Genomic DNA, 20,939 nt, shown 5'->3' on the forward strand with positions numbered 1-20,939 from the left:
TGTATTTAAAAAAGGATTGGATAAGTTCTTGGAGGAGAAGTCCATTACCTGCTATTAAGTTCACTTAGAGAATAGCCACTGCCATTAGCAATGGTTACATGGAATAGACTTAGTTTTTGGGTACTTGCCAGGTTCTTATGGCCTGGATTGGCCACTGTTGGAAACAGGATGCTGGGCTTGATGGACCCTTGGTCTGACCCAGTATGGCATTTTCTTATGTTCTTATGTTAATCGATATCCAATATGAATGCCATCACCAGTTCACACTAGTCTGTATTGTTGCGGATCACGTATGTCGTCACTCACAGGGAGGTAGTCCAGCGCTGGACCATTCCCCGATCCGCCCCCTCTACCGGGATCTTCGCTGCTGGGCTCTGCTGCACTTCAGTCTTTCTAGGCTTCGACGTGGGCCCCCAGGCCCTCACAGGGTCTGCACAAGTGCCGGGGTGGGGGAACTGCCTGGCAACCAGTCCAGCCAGGCTCCCCAGCAAACAAACACAAAGCAGTTTTTAGTCACGATGAAACAGTCTTTTCTTTTATAATTCCCACCGGCGACCACAGGTGGGCCACAAGAACTCCCAGAGGATTCAAACAAATCCCCACTGCTCAGGGACAAACACCGCTTGGCTTCTCCAGCCAACAAACAACCGCCCTGCCTGGGAGTTGCACAACACACCCCAACTCCCCTCAGCTGTGCAGCAGCTCACGGCCTTCCCATTCCTTTAACAACAAACACGGTGCAGCAAAACAAAGTAAAACATCCCAAACATACAAAATCCCACCCCCTTCAGCAGTGTCACTCACTCCATTTCCATGCTGGAGTCAGCAGCTTCCTCTGCTGAGGCAGCTGCATCCATCTCCTCCTCCGAGGAGCTCAGCTTTTCTGGCCAGTTGTACCATTCTGGCACGCCTTCCTCTTCCACCACCATTGGTTCGGGCACATCTGAGCCACAGGAGCTCGGTTCAGCTGCATAATCAGCGTCCTCCCTTGCCCATTGGCTCAGCTGTGCCTCCGTGAATCTGGGAGTTGTAGTCTTTTTTTTCTGCTCCCAGGCGCCCTCTGCTGCCTCTTCCCCCCCATATTCTGGGCTCGGGACTGGGAACCCTCTGGACAGCTAAGTCACAATAACACCTCGTGACTCCTGCTCAGGCCACTTAGTGTGGCCCTACGGGATGCAGGGCCACAGTCGAATCTTGAATCTTGTCGGGAGGAAAGCCTAGTGCCATCCTCCCGTAGTGCACAGGGATGGCCTGAAATAGTCCCTCGGAGGCCACATTAGTATATGAATCATGTCGAGAGGGAAGCTTGAGCCACCCTCATGAATTGTGTTTTTGATGGCTTGAAATATGCCCTCTGCTGCCTAACTCAGGTCCGGCTTCTCCCAGTGTTGATCCAGCTCAGGTTTTCCTGCACTTCATCACAGTATATAATACAGATCCAATTTGAAGTGAATACAAAAGGACAACGTACTCCTAGCAGCAATTTATATACTCCCCAGATAGGATTATGACAACAATAAATTGGAATAAATTGGAATTTCTTATTCCGACAAATATATGTCCTTTTGACTAAACTTTGGTGCGTCCACAAACCGCACCGCGATACTGTATGGACATCCGATACAATAAAATGAGTAGCGTTACGGACGCTCTTTTTTTTACCTACGTGCACGTTTTCAGCGCCATTGTGATTTGTGCCTAATTTGAACACTGTATCCCACGCCCAGGAGAGGTGGCTGTGTACGCATTGAAACCACGGGCGCCCAAAACGGATGCACATTTTTAGGGCACTCATATTGTATTGGCCTGACAATGTGGGTACTTGAAGGCAAAATAATGAAAGTCTTCAGTTATTCAGGTAGAAAGAAAAGAAAACGTTCATTGTTATACTTATGAAACGCTTGCAGGAATACCTCAACAGAAAGCCTGAACCTCTCATAGTCAGCAAGCCTCTTCTTCTCTCCTGAGTTGCTCTGGACAAATCCGGAAATATCCTAACATCTGAATCCATAAACAGAGCACTGATATCTCTGAAATATCTTTTCATGATAAATCATATTCAGAGAGAAAAGATAGCAGCACTGCAGCGCTTTCTGACATCTCAGAGAGATTTCAAAAAAAGCAGAAGGATCTAAAGACTCATTAACAGGTTGTTAATTGCTAGAAAGAAAAAAGTGACCTTGTTAAACAAAAGAACTATGGATAAAGTTTCTAGAAGAAGTCTTCATAAGGTGACACATGGCGGCTCACCCAACACCCCAAGAAAGTTAAGAAATCGAGATTTAGATGTATTAGTTTGTACTCGTTAAATTCCACCTGTCTGTTAAGGATCCCATGCTCCTCCATAAGGTTACCTTGAACAGATTTTAAAGAAGAAACATCTTGTTCCTATACGGATAGCTTGCCAGTAACTTTACAGTAGTTTGTTTCTTTATCGGAGACTAGGGAATCTGGTCTACTGGACATCGAGTCCATTTTAGCTGAACAAGCAGGAAAAGCTAACCTCAAACTAGCCATCAGGTCCCACAGAGAGTCCAAGGTTACTACCGATGATTTCTGGGGGATTAAACTCCCTGGGAAGAGGAGAATCGAGGGCTGACATTCGCCAACAGGTCTTCCAATCACCTCCAAAGCAGTTCCAGAACCTACTCCAGTAGACTCAGACATGATGGAAAGAACAGCATCAGCTCCATTGTTCCTGGGGTCTCCCTCCAGCGCGGTACTGTCTGTGACCTCATCAGTTGGCGATGGCGCTGCCCGATTCTGGAAGGAGTCACGCTGTGCCAGTGGTTAATGCATGTCAAGGGGGCTAAGAGAGATCTCTTCCCCAGCCAAGGCCAGCTCTCCTACACCATACCCCCTCCATTGCCACTGACTCCATGAGGGAATACTACCCTGAGGTAACAGAGGGCACCGAGGGATAGAGTCGTGCTTTCTCCTTCCATTTAGGAGGTGTAATCATTTATAGGCAAACAGAAAGGAGAAGAAACAAAGAGCAGCAGGAACATGGATTAAATCATGCCACCATTTTGCCTCCCCCATGTGCCTCTATTTATGGGGAGTGCTTGCCTGTCTATGGGGAGTGAAGATAGAGGGGGTGTGTCCCTGTGTCTCTGTAGGAGGAGATGGGGGATTATGTTCTTATTGTGGGAGAGGGTGCATGTGCCTGCAGCTTGTGGGGGAGGGGGGAGGAGGGGATATGTGCGTGTCCTTCGGGATGGGTGTATGTGTGCCTGTGCCAGGAGGTGGAGCCCGAAAAAGGGAAAATGTGCCTCTTCCTGGCGGGGGATGGGGGAGGCAGAAAAGGGAGTGTGGAGATAGAGGGTGGAGGGTTATGTACTTGTTTCAGGGAGAGGAGAGGGAATGCCTGCACCTGTGGAGAAGAGTAGGTGTATCTGTCTTTATCTGAGGATAGGGAGTCAGGGAAGAGAGAATGGATGTGATGGTGGAGGGGGTTACCGGTGAGAGGAAGGGAGGCAGTGGAGAGAGAAGAAAATACATTCCTTTATTGTGGGAAGGATGTGAGAAATGTGCATGTGTGCCTGTACCTGAGAGAAAGGGTGGGAGGGGGGGTTATGCCAGTCCCTGGGGGAGAGAGGTCCTATGGCCGATTAGGGTTGGAAGGACAGGTGAGGACCTGTTCCCTCAGCCCAGGCTAATTATTGACTGCTTTACTTGTCCTAGGCAGAGGGGATGGTTGGCGAGATCCGGGCAGCCTTTGAGGAGACGTTGGCTGCATTGGAGTGGATGGACAAGAAAACACTGCGCTCGGCCAAGGAGAAGGTGAGAAGGTGCAGGGCCAAGGGCCAGTGGTGAGGGACTGAGAAACCAAGGAACTCCTCTCAGGAGGATGAGAAAGAGACAGAGAGTGGCCCCCTCACAGAAGGAGAAGAGACACAAAAGAGCCCCTTGTACAGGAGCAAGGGTGGGGAAATGGAGGAGCTACTCAGAGGGATAGGGAGGGAGGACATGCAGGGGAGAGGGAAGGAAGCACAGAGTGGTAATGTGAAGAACCGCCTCCAGCTGTAGGTGGCACTAGGAGTTCTGCTGCATTATCTGGCAGAGGTGTAACTGTTACGCGTGCCGTCCGTGGCAGACCCGCAATGTGACCCCCTCACCTTTCTACAGTGACTCCAGCTCCTGGTTCCTCCTCGCTGGCAGCGGTGGGCCGCCCGCTCCATCCTTGGGCCTCCCCCGGTGCCTCTGGCCCTGCTGCAGGCCCCAGCAGGGCCTGCAGCAGGGCCAGAGGCAAGGGCCCAAGGGCCAGAGGCAAGGGCCCAAGGGCCAGCAGGATGTGGAGGTCCAGCCTCCACATCCATTGCTTCTCGTCAGGCCTCTCTGAGTGGCCCGCAGAGAGATACTCCTTCTCGGCACCGCACCCCTCCCTAGGCACGCATACACGGATCACTGATGTTTAAGTAGGGACTGTGGCGGGAACCTAGCCGCGGCCCCAGATGATGACGTCAACGGAGCTTCAGTATTTAAGCTCAGGCTCCACTCCCTAGCTTTGCCTTTGCAACAGGTCTCCTTGCTGGTAGAGTACTCGTTGCCTCTAGAGATTTGTCTCACTCCTATGTTCCTGTTCCTTGTTGTTCCTGGTTCCTGTCTCCTTGCTCCTGTCTTGCTCCATTCCTCGGATTGCCTACACGGACTTTGACTCTGCTTCTCCTGACCACACCATTGACTCTCTCCAGACCCAGATCTCTGCTTTGCCTGATTACGCTACTGCCTATCTCCAGACCCAGACCTCTCCTACACCTGACAACTCTACTGCCTATCTCCAGACCCAGACCTCTCCTACACCTGACAACTCTACTGCCTATCTCCAGACCCAGACCTCTGCTACACCTGACAACTCTACTGCCTATCTCCAGACCCAGACCTCTGCTACACCTGACAACTCTACTGCCTATCTCCAGACCCAGACCTCTGCTACACCTGACAACTCTACTGCCTATCTCCAGACCCAGACCTCTGCTACACCTGACAACTCTACTGCCTATCTCCAGACCCAGACCTCTCCTACACCTGACAACTCTACTGCCTATCTCCAGACCCAGACCTCTGCTACACCTGACAACTCTACTGCCTATCTCCAGACCCAGACCTCTGCTACACCTGACAACTCTACTGCCTATCTCCAGACTCAATAGACTGCTCACAGTTCTCTGTTTTCTCCCCGGCCCCCTCTCCTCCCCTCTCTCAGGCAGATGCTATCTATGATATGATCGGATTCCCAGACTTTATACTTGATAGCAAAGAGCTGGACGATGTATATGATGGGGTAAGTGACCTTGACACGCAGGGGCACCTAAGGTGGGGTCCAGTCTGCAGGGCGGTGGTCTGCGCATGGCAGTGAAGCTGGAGAGCTTTGATAAACATGCATTTGGGTGAATGCCATAGGGGCTGCAGGAGCTTGGGTGGGGTCCCTGGGAGCAGCAGGCTGTCAGGCCGATACAGTACAGTGCACTCCAATGGAGCACACTGTTAACCCTTGATTGGACACGCGTTTTCGACGCGCTAACGTTATCCCTTATTCAATAAGGCATCGAAAATGCGCGTCCAACCCCCCCAAACCTAATAGCGCCCGCAAAATGCAAATGCCTGTTGATGGCCCTATTAGGTATTCCCGTGCGATTCAGAAAGGAAAATGTGCAGCCAAGCCGCACATTTTACTTTAAGAAATTAGCGCCTACCCAAAGGTCGGCGCTAATTTCTATGGGCACCGGGAAAGTGCACAGAAAAGCAGTAAAAACTGCTTTTCTGTGCACCCTCCGACTTAATATCATGGCGATATTAAGTCGGAGGTCCCGAAAGTTACAAAAAGTTTAAAAAAAAGAAAATTTGAAGTAGGCCCGCGGCTTGAAAACCGGACACTCATTTTGCCGGCGTCCGGTTTCCGACCCGTAGCTGTCAGCGGGCTTGAGAATTAAGCGTCGGCTGTCAAACCCGCTGACAGCCGCCTCTCCTGCCAAAAGGAGGCACTAGGGACACGCTAGTGTCCCTAATGCCTCTTTTTACCGCCGGATCTAATTTGAATACTGAATCGCGCGTGCTGGGAGAGCGGGCGTTCGCCTGCTCTCCCGCGGACTTTACTGTATCGGCCCGTGTGTTAGTAGTGGCGAGGTGACTGGGAGCAGCACGTGCTGTGCCTTTATGGGGGGTGAGCCCTGGGAACAGCAAGCATTGTGTGTTTTGGGGGAGTCCCTGGGAGTAGCCAGAGCTATGCGTTTAGGGAAGATCCCGAGAGCACTGTTTGGGGGGAATCCTTGAGAGCTGCTGGCACTGTGTGTGAAGGGGAGGGGTCCCTGGGAGCTTTTGGTCCATTTTGGGGGGGGGGGGGCAGAAGGGAGGGTGTGTCTGTAGGATATGGGAGATAAAGCCGTTCCCAGTCTTCTCTTCTCTCTTTCAGTATGAGGTATCCGAAGACTCCTTTTTTCAGAACATGTTAAACTTTTACAACTTCTCAGCGAAGGTGATGGCAGACCAGCTGCGCAAGCCCCCCAACAAAGACCAGTGAGGACCCCCCTTGGGGAAGAGGAGGGAGATGTATCTGTCTCTTGTCTGTGTGTGTTTCTCTCATGGGAGTGGGGGAATGAATGGGGGTCTGAGTGTGAGAGAAGCTCAGCATGGGTGCCCACCAGAAAGGTGGGTTGGGTTGTGGAGGGAGGGGTGAGCAGGGCACGGGTGTAAACGTGGGTGGCTGTGGGCAGGGTATGGGCATCTTTCTGGGGGGGCAAAGGTCTGAGCAAGGATCAGGAAATGCAGGGGGGTGATTAGAGCAGAGGATGTTGGGGTGCAAGGAATTGAACACCGCCTCCCTGCTTTCAATAAGCTCAGCCTGCGCTTCTTCCAGAAATGCCCCCTGTGCCAGCACAGCAGTCTCAAAGCCTGGTTACAGCATTAGATAGCGAGCGGGGGATGTGTGCGGATGGGGGAGGGCGTGGGAATGGAGGCTGGGGTGTCAGGATAACGGTGTTTGAAATCCCTGTTCTGCCGTCTTCCTCTGCAGGTGGAGTATGACCCCGCAGACTGTCAACGCTTACTACCTTCCAACCAAGAATGAGATCGTCTTTCCTGCGGGTATCCTGCAGGCTCCCTTCTATGCCCGCCAACATCCCAAGTGTGTAGCACTCGATTTCCAGGTGCTCGTTCCTTGAAAATATTTCAAAAAAACATTTACTCGTTTAAAAAGCAGATCTTAAAAATGTCCCTCATTCAATACAGCAAAAAGTGCATTGAGATCCCACAACGCATGGAAGTATAGGAGTCCTTAAGGAGGCAAACATGGGGCTGAGGTCACACAACACTTGTACATTTATCTGCATTTAGAGGAGGTGTTCCCAGGGGTGGGGATTATACATCACTTGTACATTTATCTGTATTTAGAGGATTTGTACCTCTTTGGGTTGGTTATATAGTAATATAGTTTTATTTAATCTGATGATATTCAGTTTCTTGTTCCTTTTAAATCAGCTCCTGTGGCTGAAATCTTTAAATTTAATTAATGTCTTGATGAGATTGCAGTTTGGCTTTTTAACCATAATTTGAAAGGGAATCATGAAAACCTTTAGACTATTTGGCTTAGAGACATAATAGGGCAAGTTTTAAAAAAAGTTTAGGCTCCTAAAATTTGGTGTTAGGCTCCTAAATTTGCTCTTTTTAAAATTTACTAAGGATAAGTGTCACATTTATGCTCCTATTTCATTATAGAAACATAGAAACATAGAAATGACAGCAGAAGAAGACCAAACGGCCCATCCAGTCTGCCCAGCAAGCTTTGCATTTTTTTTTCTCATACTTATCTGTTTCTCTTGGTTCTTATTTATTTATTTATTTATTTATTTATAGATTCTTATATACCGCGGTACGTATATTTCTACATCACCTCGGTTCACAGTGAACAATAAATTAGCAACAGGCTTTACATATAACATGTTCTACAGAAAAACAAGAGTAGCAACAAATTTTACATATAACAGTTAATACATTACGTAAACAGTCAAATAATCAAGTTTTATATAAATAACGGATACAAGAAACCAATATATAGCTCCAGTAAATACAATCACCAAATGAACGTTTAAACGCAGAGTAACTTAATCCAATAAGCCTATTAAAGGGCCGGATTCTAACAGTTAGTTCAAGACGAATTCACAGATTCGCATAATGAAGGAGGTGAAAAGGAGGAGAAGAGTGATAGGCAGAGAAAAACAGGCGAGTGGAGAAAAGAAGTATGAAGCGCAGGATTGGTATCAGTGTAGATCTGTGAGATGAAGGACAATAGAAGAACCTGGTGTGATTGAGCAATTATACAGAAAAACTGATTCTCAAGTTATTTATTGATCATTGATAGAAAGCTTGTTCAAACAACCATGTTTTGAGGCTTTGTTTGAAGGTTTTGTGGCAGGACTCAAGATGTAAGTCCAAAGGCATATTGTTCCACATGTTGATACCCGCTATAGAGAAGGAGCGTTCTCTTGTGGATACATGTTTGATGTGTTTGAGAGGATGAACAGCTAATTTGGCTTGGTGGATAGTTCTTATTGGTCTATTAGATGTGTGGAACATAAACTGATCAGTAAACCATTGCATCTCTTGGTTGTTAATTGATTTATGGATGAGAGAGAGAACTTTAAAATTAATCCTGTATGTTACGGGAAGCCAATGTAGAAACATGAGAGCTGGGATAATGTGTTCGTATTTTCGCGTATTGGTAAGTAAGCGAGCCGCCGCATTCTGCAGCATTTGCAATGGTTGAATTGTGTTTTTTGGGAGACCTAGAAGTAATGCGTTGCAGTAGTCTAGTTTTGGTAAAATTGTGGCTTGTAGCATTGTCCGGAAGTCCTGAGCATGTAATAACGGTTTAATTCTTTTCAGCGTATGTAACTTAAAGAAACCATTTTTTATTGTAGACGAGATGAACTTTTTTAAGGTAAAGTGATTGTCTATCATGACCCCAAGGCTGCGGACATGTTGCAAATGGGGAACGTCTGCTGTTGGGATAGGTGAATTGTTGGCGGTGTTGTTCTTGTGCGGCGTGATGATGAGGAGTTCGGTCTTGTTAGTGTTTATTGCAAGACATTTTTCCATGAGTAGTTCTTTTATTTTAGCAAGTGCCAATTCCCAAGTTTTCAGGGCATTGTCCAGTGAATCATTGATGGGGATGAGGATCTGCACGTCGTCAGCGTAGATAAAATGGCGGAGATCTAATTTATCCAGGAGTTTACAAAGCGGTGATAGATAATCGTTGAAAAGTGTAGATGACAGTGAGGACCCTTGTGGAACACCTTGTGATAGTTTTCTGGTATTTGATGTTTGGAGACCCATCTTGACACTGTATGTCCTGTCTTTCAGAAAGGATTGGATCCAGCATAAGGCAGTGCCCGAGACGCCAATTTGTGAGAGAAGAGAGAGGAGGGTATTGTGGTTTACAGTGTCAAACGCTGAAGAGATATCAAGAAGCGCCAGCAGATAGGAGTGGCCAGAATCCAAGGTTTTTAGAATGGAGTCTGAAAGAGATACAAGCAAGGTTTCGGTGCTATGGTTCTTCCTGAATCCATATTGTGAAGGGAAGACTAGTTGATTTTCATCTAGAAATTCTGTGAGTTGCTTGTTTATGACTTTTTCTAGGATTTTTGATAATAACGGTAGATTCGAGACTGGCCTATAGTTTGCCGGTTCAGAGGGATCTAGATCGGAGTTTTTAAGAGTGGGCTTTATAATGGCGTGTTTAAGTTGCGTAGGAAAAACTCCATCTGTTATGGATTTGTTGATGATGTTAGTAATCGCGGGTGCAATCCTAGTAGGAATAGCAAGGAGTGTTTTTGTTGGCATGATATCAATTGGGTGTAAAGCCGGTTTGATTTTTTTTAGTATTGCTTCAATTTCTGATGCCGTAGATGTTTCAAAATTTGTTAGAATGGGTGAATTATTTGTGGTGTTTGTGGGCAATAGACTTACCGGCAGCAACGGCGAGGTGAATCGAGCCATGATATTAGTGATCTTGTCCTGGAAATAGGATGCTAATTTCTCACATTTATTTTTATCCTCATTTTCTGAATAGATGTTAATTGAGGGGGAGATAATATTAGAGACGTATTGGAAGAGGGCCCGTGGATTGAATTGGTATTGATGAATTTTAGTAACCTTTTGGTTCTATTTCCCTTCTACCCCACCATTAATGCAGCGAGCAGTGTTGGAACCGCATCTAAGTGAAATATCTAGCTTAATTAGTTAGGGTAGTAACTGCCGCAATAAGCAAGCTACACCCATGCTTATTTGTTTACCCTATGTAATTCAGTCCTTGTTGGTTGTCTGTATATAGATCCACTTTTCTTCATTCCCCCTGCCATTGAAGCAGAGAGCTATGCTGGATATGCGTGAAGTATCGGTCTTTCTCCCCTGCCGATGAAGCAGAGAGTTATGCTGGATATGCATTGAAAGTGAAGTATCAGGCTTATTTGGTTTGGGGTAGTAACCACCGTAACAAGCAAGCTACTCCCCGCTTTTTGTGAATGCAAATCCTTTTTTCCACATTTCCTCTTGCCATTTAAGCTTAGAGCAATGTTGGAGTTGCATTAACCGTGTGTATGTATATTGAATAAGGGTATTATCTCCAGGCAGTAGCCGTCATACCCGAAAGCTACCCACTCTTCATTCACATCCTCTAGACTTTATGGATCCACAGTGTTTATCCCATGCCCCTTTGAAGTCCTTCACAGTTCTGGTCTTCACCACTTCCTCCAGAAGGGCATTCCAGGCATCCACCACCCTCTCCGTGAAGAAATACTTCCTGACATTGGTTCTGAGTCTTCCTCCCTGGAGCTTCAAATCGTGACCTCTGGTTCTGTTGATTTTTTTCCGACTGAAAAGGTTTGTTGTTGTCTTTGGATCATTAAAACCTTTCAAGTATCTGAAAGTCTGTATCATATCACCTCTGCACCTCCTTTCCACCAGGGGATAAATATTTAGATTCTTCAATCTCTCCTCATAAGTCATTAGTTGAAGACCTTCCACCTTTTTGGTCGCTCTTCTCTGCACCGCCTCCATCTTGTCTCTGTCTCTTTGGAGATACGGTCTCCAGAACTGAACACAGTACTCCAGCTGAGGCCTCACCAAGGACCTGTACAAGGGGATAATCACTTCCCTTTTCTTAGTTGATATTCCTCTCTCTATGCAGCCCAGCATTCTTCTGGCTTTTGCTATCGCCTTGTCACATTGTTTCGCCGACTTCAGATCATTAGACACTATCACCCCAAAGTCTCTCTCCTGCTCCGTGCACATCAGGCTTTCTCCACCCATCGAATACAGTTCATTCGGATTTCCATTCCCCATATGCATGACTCTGCACTTCTTGGCATTGAATCTCAGCTGCCATATCTTCGACCACTCTTCCAGCTTCCTTAAATTCCGTCTCATTCTCTCCACCCCTTCCGGCGTGTCCACTCTGTTGCAGATCTTAGTGTCATCCGCAAAAAGACAAACCTTATCTTCTACCCCGTCTGCAATGTCACTCACAAAGATATTGAACAGGACCGGTCCCAACACGGATCCTTGCGGTACACCGCTTAAAACCGCTCTCTCTTCAGAGAGAGTTCCATTTACCATCACACATTGTCTTCTGTCCGTCAACCAGTTTGCAATCCAGGCCACCACCTCGGCACTCACTCCTAAGCTTCTCATTTTATTCACCAATCTCCTGTGCGGGACCGTATCAAAAGCTTTGCTGAAATCCAAGTAGATGACATCGCGTGCTCCTTCTCGATCCAATTCCTTGGTTACCCAGTCAAAAAAGTCAATCAGATTTGTCTGACAGGATCTTCCCCTGGTGAATCCATGCTGCCTCTGGTCCAGCAATTCTCCCGACTGTAGATAGTTCACTATTCTCGCTTTCAACAGTGACTCCATTACTTTTCCCACCACTGAAGTGAGGCTAACCGGTCTGTAGTTACCAGCCTCTTCTCTGTTCCCACTCTTGTGAAGCGGGACCACCACCGCTCTTCTCCAATCACTCGGCACCACTCCCGTTTCTAGGGATCTGTTGAACAGGTCACACAGCGGACCCACCAGCACATCTCTGAGCTCCCTCAGTATCCTGGGATGAACCTTATCAGGCCCCATGCCTTTGCCCACTTTCAGTTTCTCCAGCTCTTCCCATACATTCTCTACTGTAAACGGAGTTACATCTACTCCACTCCCCTCCAGTTTCTTGTTAACTAGTGACGGTCCTTCTCCAGGGTCCTCTTTAGTGAACACAGAACTGAAGTATTCGTTTAATATTTCTGCCATTTCTTCGTCTCTCTCCACACATTGATCCTTTCCACCTTTCAATTTCACTATAACACTTTGAACTTTTCTCTTTTCACTGATGTATCGGAAAAATGTTTTGTCACCTCTCTTTATGTCCTTGGCAATCCTCTCTTCCGCTTGACTTTTTGCCGTCTTGATTAATTTCTTTGTCTCCCTCAGTTCTACCAGATATTCTTCTTTGTGCTCCTCCCTTTGGGATATTTTATATTTCTTGAATGCTGTTCTTTTGGCCTTTATTTTGTCAGCCACCTCCTTTGAGAACCAGATAGGTTTCTTTTTTCTTTTGCTTTTCTTTACTTTTCTAACATATAGATTTGTTGCCTTGGTAACTGCTCCTTTTAGATTGGTCCACTGTTGATCCACATCACTCTCGTTCTCCCAGCCTTTTAGTTCTTCCTCCAGGTACTTCCCCATTGCCTTTTAGTTCTTCCTCCAGTTACTTCCCCATTTCATCAAAGTCCGTGTTTTTGAACTGCAAAACTTGGATCTTTGTGCTTCTTTTCCATATACTTTTTGTGATATTAAACCATACCGTATGATGATCACTGGTGCTGAGGTGGGCACCCACCTGGACATCAGAGACATTATCTCCATTAGTGAGCACTAAATCGAGTATAGCTCCTTCTCTTGTTGGTTCCATTACCATTTGTTTGAACAAAGCTACTTGCAGGACATCCACTATTTTTCGACTATTATTAGATTCTGCAGATGGGAGTTTCCAGTCTACATCTGGCATATTAAAGTCTCCAACGATCACTACTTCTCCCTTATTTCCTATCTTTTGGATGTCTTCAACCAGATCTCTGTCCAGCTCTTCCTTTTGGTTTGGAGACCTGTAAACCACTCCAATAAAAATGGATGCCCCATCTTTTTTTTAGGTCGGCCCATAGTGCTTCTTCATTGCCCCATCTTCCTTGCAGCTCTGATGCTTGGATATTGTTTCTGACATAAAGAGCCACTCCTCCCCCTTTCCTGTCCTCTCTGTCTTTCCTTAACAAGTAATAGCCTGGAATTGCCGTATCCCAGTCATGAGATTCCGTAAACCACATTTCTGTGACAGCAACAACGTCCAAGTTCGCCTCTACCATTAGAGCTTGCAGATCTGGGATTTTATTGCCCAAGCTATGAGCATTTGTGCTCATAGCTTTCCAGCTTTTTTCGTTCAGTTTACTGCTGATCCTGGATTCCTTTTGTGACCTCTTTAGTTGAGGTTTGTTATCCACTTTTCCCTTTGCATTTGTGCAAAGGAAAGGATTAGTGCCTCTGATGACAGATTCATCCATCACAGTGAGCTTTTCTCTTTGTTTTTTGATCTGGAATTTCTGTATGCATTGGGTTTCTTCTCTCTTTTCAGATAACACTTCAATCTTTTTTTCAAGAACTTCTTCAGTATTTAGTACAGAGAAGGCATTTTGTACTTGTTGCACTTGATACAGTGTGTGTCGCCAGATCACAGGTCTAATTCTTCCAGAGCCCACTGTAGTACTGTTTTTTGAGTTCCTTAGTGCCCTGTGTGAGTGGGGGGGGGGGGGGGGGGTAGAGTTGTGGGCTGCACAGCTGTCAATAACAGATGCCTGAGGGTCACAGGTCTTATCCTTCCTGAGCCCACAGTAAATCTCTTTTTCCTTGACTTTTGGTTATTCTGTGGTAATGGGAAATTAATTCCTGAATAATGTAAAGTGGCTGGGACTTTCTTTATTGAAGCTAATTCAGCTTTAACTTCAGCCAGCTCCTTTTCCAAGGTAGAGAGTTCTGAACAAATGGGGCAAGCCTTAAGTTTCCATATGATTACCCTCAATATAAAGGCACCACTGCAGTTGCATTGGATAGTCCTCATTTTTGTAAATTTGATGGATAACACTTAAGGAATTACCAAATTACCAGCCTATAAGGGTGACAAATTATGTATGCAGGCAGATTATATCAGAAACAAAGCCCCAGGGGTGGGTGGGCAGTGGGGCAGGGTGGGAGGGAGTGAAACAGTTACCCTTGGTCAAGGTTGCTCTCAGGACCCTGTATCTGCTATTGGGTTTGACAATAGCCTCCCCCAGATTGGCTTACTATGTTAAACTTTCTTACATAGATGGACACAAGAAGCTTTAGTATTTCCTGTGTTCTGGCTGAGCACAGCCCTCAAATGATCTAATTGCCCCCTGCTGGGTCTGTGAGTCTGCTGCCCAAGCCCGTTACAGCAAGGCTGTTTCAGTAATGCTTTCAGTTTTGCTATATATATCACTCCACATCAATTTTTGGCTCCAATTTTTTATATCTAAACAAACAGTGATTTTTAATAACAGCTATATGTAGTTAAAGATAGAGATTAAAGTGTAGAGTGATAATAGAGACAGGAGTATCTCAAGAGGAATTTTTTTTTGTTTTTTTTTTCTTGAAATAATTAACCCACAGCAAAAATATACAATCTCAATAACTAAAAGCTGAGAGAGAGAAATATGAAGTACAGACAGCAATATATTCTATCACAAAAGCACTCTGAAATTAGAAATTACAAAATATTCCTTATCTGTTAGCTGGATGCTTGAACAGAGTCTATTCTGCTTGGACACAGCCCTCCAATGTGCCTTCTCCTGTCTAGTCACAGCCCTTAAATGATCTAATTGCCCCCTGCTGGGTCTGTGAGTCTGCTGCCCAAGCCGGGACACCAGCCCAAGCCGGGACACACAACAGGCACCCATTAGGTGCCTGTTGTGTGTCCCGGCCGCGCTGGTGCCATGACCGGCCCTGCTCACCTCGGGCCTTACTCCGCAGGCTCTGTTCTGTCCTCCCTAGCTGCAGCAGCCAGCTCTCGGCGTCCCCAGTGCCTGTCCCGAATGCCTCCGGCTTCGCAGGCCTCACAACGGAGCTCCTGCAGGGGCTCCGCGTCTTCGGCGACCTCGACCGACCCTAGTTGCGTGCATGGCCAGCACTCCCTCTTTTAAAGGGCCCAGGGCGGGAACCTCGGCTCGGATGCCTCCCGTTGACGTCTCATAAGCACAGTATTTAAAGCGAGGCCCTTCCCTCAGTTCCTCGCCTTGGCAAATGGGTCATCACATTATGTGAAGCTAGTTGTCGTCCTGTGTTCCTGCTTCCTTGATCCTGTGCTTGTTCCAGTGTTCCTGCGTCCTGTGTTCCTGTCCTTGTTCCAGTGTTCCTTTCGTTCCTGTGTTTGTTCCAGTGTTCCTGCGTTCCTGTGTTCCTGTGCTTGTTCCTGTGTTCCTGTGTTTGTTCCAGTGTTCCTGCGTCTGTGTTCCCGTGGTCCTTTCTGTGTGCCAGCATCTGTTCCTGATTCCTGTTCCGCTTCCCAGGTTGTACCTTCTCAGATTGATTCACGGTATTGACCTCTGCTCGCCACTGACCACGTTTGGACTGCTGCCTGGAACTGACCTCTGCTTGCCACTGACCACGCTCGGACTGATACCTGGAACTGACCTCTGCTTCCCACTGACCATGCTCGGAATGATACCAGGAAGTGATCCTTGCTTTGGATGACCACCCTTGAACGAAATCCCTGGCTTTGACCCTTGCTCTTCACTCGGACACTCTCTTTGCTTCTCCTGTGACCACCAGGTCTGCCTGCTCTGATGCTGACCGCGGCCTTCTACGAGCTAGACCACTAGGCGCTGCCTATCCTGCCTGGAGGACCTTCAGTCCTGTTCCGTTCCCGTGGTCTCCGGTACACTCTGTTCCGTCTATCTCATCTGTTCTCCACTAGCCGCGTACCCTTGCTCTTGGTGGGCACACCTCTCTGCTACCTCTCCGGGAGACCCCCTGAGGCCCACCTAAGCCCAGGTGGTCCGGGTATCCAAGGGCTCAACCTACAGAGCTCCCGGACTGTTATTGCTGAAACTCCAGCTTGCCTCTGTCTCCTCTTGTGCTCCACCTCCTGGCGGCAGGCACCCTGGTACGTCCTCCCTGAGGACGTACCAATCCTGCCCCAGGCCAAGGGTCCACCTCCAGCGCAACAGTTCCTAGATTTATGAGCCTAAACAGTGGGTGTTTACGGAGGGTAGAGTTAGGGCAGTAATCTAAGTTAGGAACTTAGCATTGATTTTCAGAACTAGGCACCCAATTTAAGAGCCAAAACCAGGCAAATAAATAGCATCCCTAAATTTAAAATTCTAACTTTAAGGCTTCTAAATTTATGTGAATTTTCCTCTGAAAACTTAGGGAGCTAAGTTCAGCTGAAAATAGTTTCCTAATTTAGACTCCTAAATGTAGGTGTTCAGCTTTCTTTTGAATATTGGCCCCAGTGTTGCATAACTCTTAACGTCATAGGATTTAGGGACTAATATTTGAGTGGTAGATGTTGTAAGAGTTTTGGGAATGAACTTAGGTAGTTCTCACTCTCTTTCTAGTCAGATTTCTGGGTTAATGAAATCATTTCTTTATTCTTTATGTATTCGTTGATTAAAGCCATTTCTAGGAAAACTTAAGCTTATTACCGTCTTCCCTATAGATTACTGTAATTCATTTTATATGGGAATTACTGAAGCCTAATGGAGGAGACTTCAATTGCTTCAAAATACAGCAGAAGAGCAAGGTTTTGAATCTGCTACTCTTTTACTTGATGAAGTTCATTTTTTACCTGTTCAGACAAAGCTTATTTTTTTGATTCTCTGCCTTACTTTACAGAGGAGCGCCTCTGTACCTTATTTATTTATTTATTTATTTATAGTTTTTTTTATACCGCCGCTCATCAAAGATATCACGTCGGTGTACAATGAACAGGAACTTACGCCGGAGCGTTATACATTTAACAGGATTAAATAAGCATTATACATTTAACAAAAGTAAGAATATATATATTTGATATATATTATAAACCTGTTAGAACTCAGATTATCCAATTGCAGTTACTAAATTTACCATCACCTCGTGAAATTGAATTAGAAAATACAAGACTTTCAAAATCAGGCTCCAAGTTTATGAAATGCCCTTCCTCGAAAATGAAGAATGAAAAAGAGCTACCTCAGATTTAGGAAATTGACTAGTCTGGCTTTTAACTCGGGTTTTTAATTATCTATCTTGAAGTTTTTATTGACGCTGCTCCTGAGATCAGCTCCTTTTTATTTATTTATTACTAATTCTGCAGATGTTTAATGCAGAGATTTTAGTTGTTTGATTGTTTTTAGTATGTATTTTGTAATTGTAGAATTGTTGTTATTGTATGATTATTATTTTTTCCATTTGAAATATTTTTTATTGAATTAAAAACAATACAGTACGAGATGCAAAACAGTTTAAGCAATCCTAAATATTCAAAACACAAAAAATAGCACATCAGACCTAAGTGAATAACATCCTTATATTCAAATTGCTCCATTTAATCTAAATCCACATGCAATCCACATGACAATGCAAAGAAGAGCTCCAGTATGCTTTCCCCATAAATCCAATTGGTCAGTGCCAAAGGGTCTCCTACTTTCCTGAATTATGCATATCCTTAGTAAACCATTGATGATAACAGAAGCATTGTTTTAGACTACACCATTTTAATTATACATAAAATCAATATATTGAATGCATTTACATTTATAGGAGGCATTCCCGGGAGCAGGTTTCCACAAGTAGCACACATTTAGCTGAATTTAGGGAGGTGTTCTTGAAGGTGTGGTTTGAGGGAATTGGAAAATAATTTGCATAGATTATGTTTGAAGTCTGCATGGGTTGTCTTATGTAGAAACCCTCACAAAACACAGGTGTAAATGACCATGGCAAGGTTTAAAGGTAGAGTATGCACATATTTTGTAAACTTTTTCCAGGGATAAAAATGTACACAACACTTTCATCCCAAAACAGAGAGTCTGAAAATGACCTTCATGTTGAATGACAAACACGTGGGAGACCAAACCAGAAGAAACAGGTGCATTCAATGGTCTTTTCCTGCCAGTGTCTCCATGGCCCTGGGGGAATAGTGCTGGGGTCTGAGACCCTCTGGGTATTCACAGCTCAGGAAAGGTGATGTTGTGGTCCAAGGTCTTCGTAGCTCAGAAGTTTGTGTGGAGGATGCAGGACCTCTGGTATTGAGGCCCTCATTGTATTCACAGTTTCCAAGTGCTGCTGGGCCCCTCTCTATTAACAGCATTGGATGGTGAGTATCCTATATATTCACAGTTCTGTGGATGACGTACTTGGGGCAGGGTCATAGCCCTGGAAGAGGGGTATTTATTTTATTTATTTATTTATTTATCTGAGCCCTCTGGGTTCCTCTGTGTATTCAGATCCCTGGAGTGGTGTAGCTAGAGCCCAAGGCTCTATGTGAATGGTCAGGCTGGGGATTCTGGGACCAAGGCCCTCTGTGTATTCTGATCCCTGAGTTGTAAGTCTGGGCTTCCTGGACCAAGGCCCTCTGTGTATTTAGAGCCCTGGAGTGGTGTGACTGGGGCCTGGGACTCCTGGGGCCAAGACCCTTTGTGTGACTCATTTCTTCTCTTTTCTTCGCAGGGCGCTGAACTTTGGTGGCATTGGTGTGGTGATGGGCCATGAGCTCACACATGCCTTCGATGACCAAGGTAGCAGCTCCACGACCTACTGTATGAGGAAGGATAAGGGAGAAGGAGAACACGGGGCAGGAGATCAGGAGGGAGGAGGGAAGGAAAAAAGAGGCCATAGGGTAGATGGTAAAGGAGAAACAGGTGACAGAGGATAACAGAAGGGAGGAAGAGACCATGGGGAGGAGGATATGGAAAGGAGGTCATGAGGCAGAGGGAATGGAAGAAGTTGGAGGGAATCAAATCATTTATTTATGGCATGCCTTTTCAACAGGCGAGTTCAAGGCGTGTCACAGGAATAATTGCAAAAATATTACAGATGCAATACACCGTTGTGACAATATAACAAATAATGCAATTATTTCAGGTAAGTGTGATGTAATGTACATGACAATAGTTGAAGTATATCAGAAGACCACATGCAAATACCATGATTTAATTCAGTAGGAGTAAATATCAGAGTAGAGGGGGTTCAAGGATACTTAGAATGTGATATTGTGTGTGTGTGGAGGGAAGCTTGTACAGAGCTAAAAACTGCTTTGAAAAAACCAAGTTTTGATCATTTTTTTGAAGGATGAGAGATCTGGAGAAAGTCTGATGCAAGGCAGTAGGGAGTTCCACAGGGTTCGGGCAGATCCTGCGAAGGTCCTCTTCCTGATACTGATGGGGTGCATCATTTTAGGGGATGGAATTGCTAGGCAGACCTGAGCTAGTGAGTGCAGGGAACGGGCCAGTATGTAGGGGGCTAGGAGAGATGTTGAGATATGATGGTGCCAGGCCTTTGAGGGATTTGTAGGTTAGGATCAGGACTTTGAATTTGTTGCAGAAGTATGTAGGGATTTCAGGATTGGTGTTATTTGACCGCTTCTTTTTGCATTTCTAATCGTGAAGGCTGCTGTGTTCTATAGGAGCTGCAGCAGTGCTGGAAAAGCCAACATAGAGCGAGTTGCAATGGTCTAGGCAGGAAAGTACATAGACCTTACGGTAGTTTTGAAGGCAGCATCTTCCAGGAAGAGATGGAAGTGGAAAAAAAAGCTGTTTTGGTCACTGCTTGGACCTGGGTTTGATGGAAAATCTAGAATCAAGCCTAGACTTCAGACTTGGGAGTGAGAGTTAGAGTTGTAGCACCAAAGATCACTCTTGGGTGTAGTTGAGTGGGTTCCTTCTTACTGATCCTAGCGTCTGTATGGGGCTAAGTTTGTTTTGAAGAGGCCAGTTTGCAGCCTTTCTGAGGCAGATGTTGAGATTGATGAAATAAACCATCTTGGTTTGTGGTGAGTGGAACTAATTCTCGGATATCATTGGGTAGGAGATTTGACAGTCTCTGGAGACCGTGGCTAGGGGAGGCGGGAGACAGGATAGAGACTGGGGGACTCCACAGGAGAGGGGAAGGAGTTCACGGAATAACTGTTCCCAAGGAGCATAACTGGGTGCAGACACTCTGGTTAGAAATAAATAGGAACCTTCGTTTTCAGGCTTTATTTGATTTTTCCTGGGAATTTATCAGTGTTTATTATAACAAACAAAAATGGGATAAAATGAGCCATTTTTTTTCCACTGACTTCCTTCTGTTTTTGTTTGTTTTAATAAAGACTGATAAATTCCCAGGAAAAATCAAATAAAGCCTGAAAACGAAGGCTCCTAGAAATAAACCAGGCTAGTGCTGGCCCTGCTGGTCCTTTTTATCTTAATCAGGGGATGAGGAGGCTGAGGTCTGTTGGGTCAAAGACAGCTGAGAGGTCAAGGAGGATTAGGAAGGCCAGTTGTCCGCAGTCAAGACAGAAGAGAAGTTTGTCAGCCAGTCTTATTAGTTGGTTTTGGTGCTGTGGTGCAGTCAGAACTGAATTGGTAAGGGCCCAGATGTTTGGTGGGGAGCAGATGTTGCAGGAGTGCCGCCTTCCTGATGACAGAGCTGTGCAGGGGAAATACAATTTCATTTTCGGTTTTAGGTTTGTTTTCCTGAGTTTTTTCCCCCACAAACTTTGTTTCTTGGAATGTTTGATTTGTTCAATTCATGTGAAAAAACAAAAAACAAATCAAACGTTCAGAAAAAAAAGAAATGGATAGAAAAAGAAAAACGGGGCCTCCCAGTCCCGTCCTTCCCACCCACCCGGAAAAATACTGGAGCCAGGATTCCCC

General features: G+C 45.7%; 1 protein-coding gene across 1 annotated transcript in view; it reads left to right on the top strand.

The window, feature by feature from the left end:
• ECE2 (endothelin converting enzyme 2) overlaps positions 1-20,939 on the top strand; it is a 90,939-nt gene that overhangs the window by 59,143 nt on the left and 10,857 nt on the right. The window contains exons 11-15 of the mRNA XM_029616073.1: positions 3,685-3,783; positions 5,207-5,284; positions 6,413-6,516; positions 7,013-7,123; positions 18,754-18,821. Of these exons, the coding sequence (XP_029471933.1) occupies positions 3,685-3,783; positions 5,207-5,284; positions 6,413-6,516; positions 7,013-7,123; positions 18,754-18,821 (460 nt within the window). The remainder of the gene's footprint in view (positions 1-3,684; positions 3,784-5,206; positions 5,285-6,412; positions 6,517-7,012; positions 7,124-18,753; positions 18,822-20,939) is intronic.

Source organism: Rhinatrema bivittatum, chromosome 9, assembly GCF_901001135.1.
Source record: "Rhinatrema bivittatum chromosome 9, aRhiBiv1.1, whole genome shotgun sequence".
In the NCBI taxonomy this organism is placed as follows: domain Eukaryota; kingdom Metazoa; phylum Chordata; class Amphibia; order Gymnophiona; family Rhinatrematidae; genus Rhinatrema; species Rhinatrema bivittatum.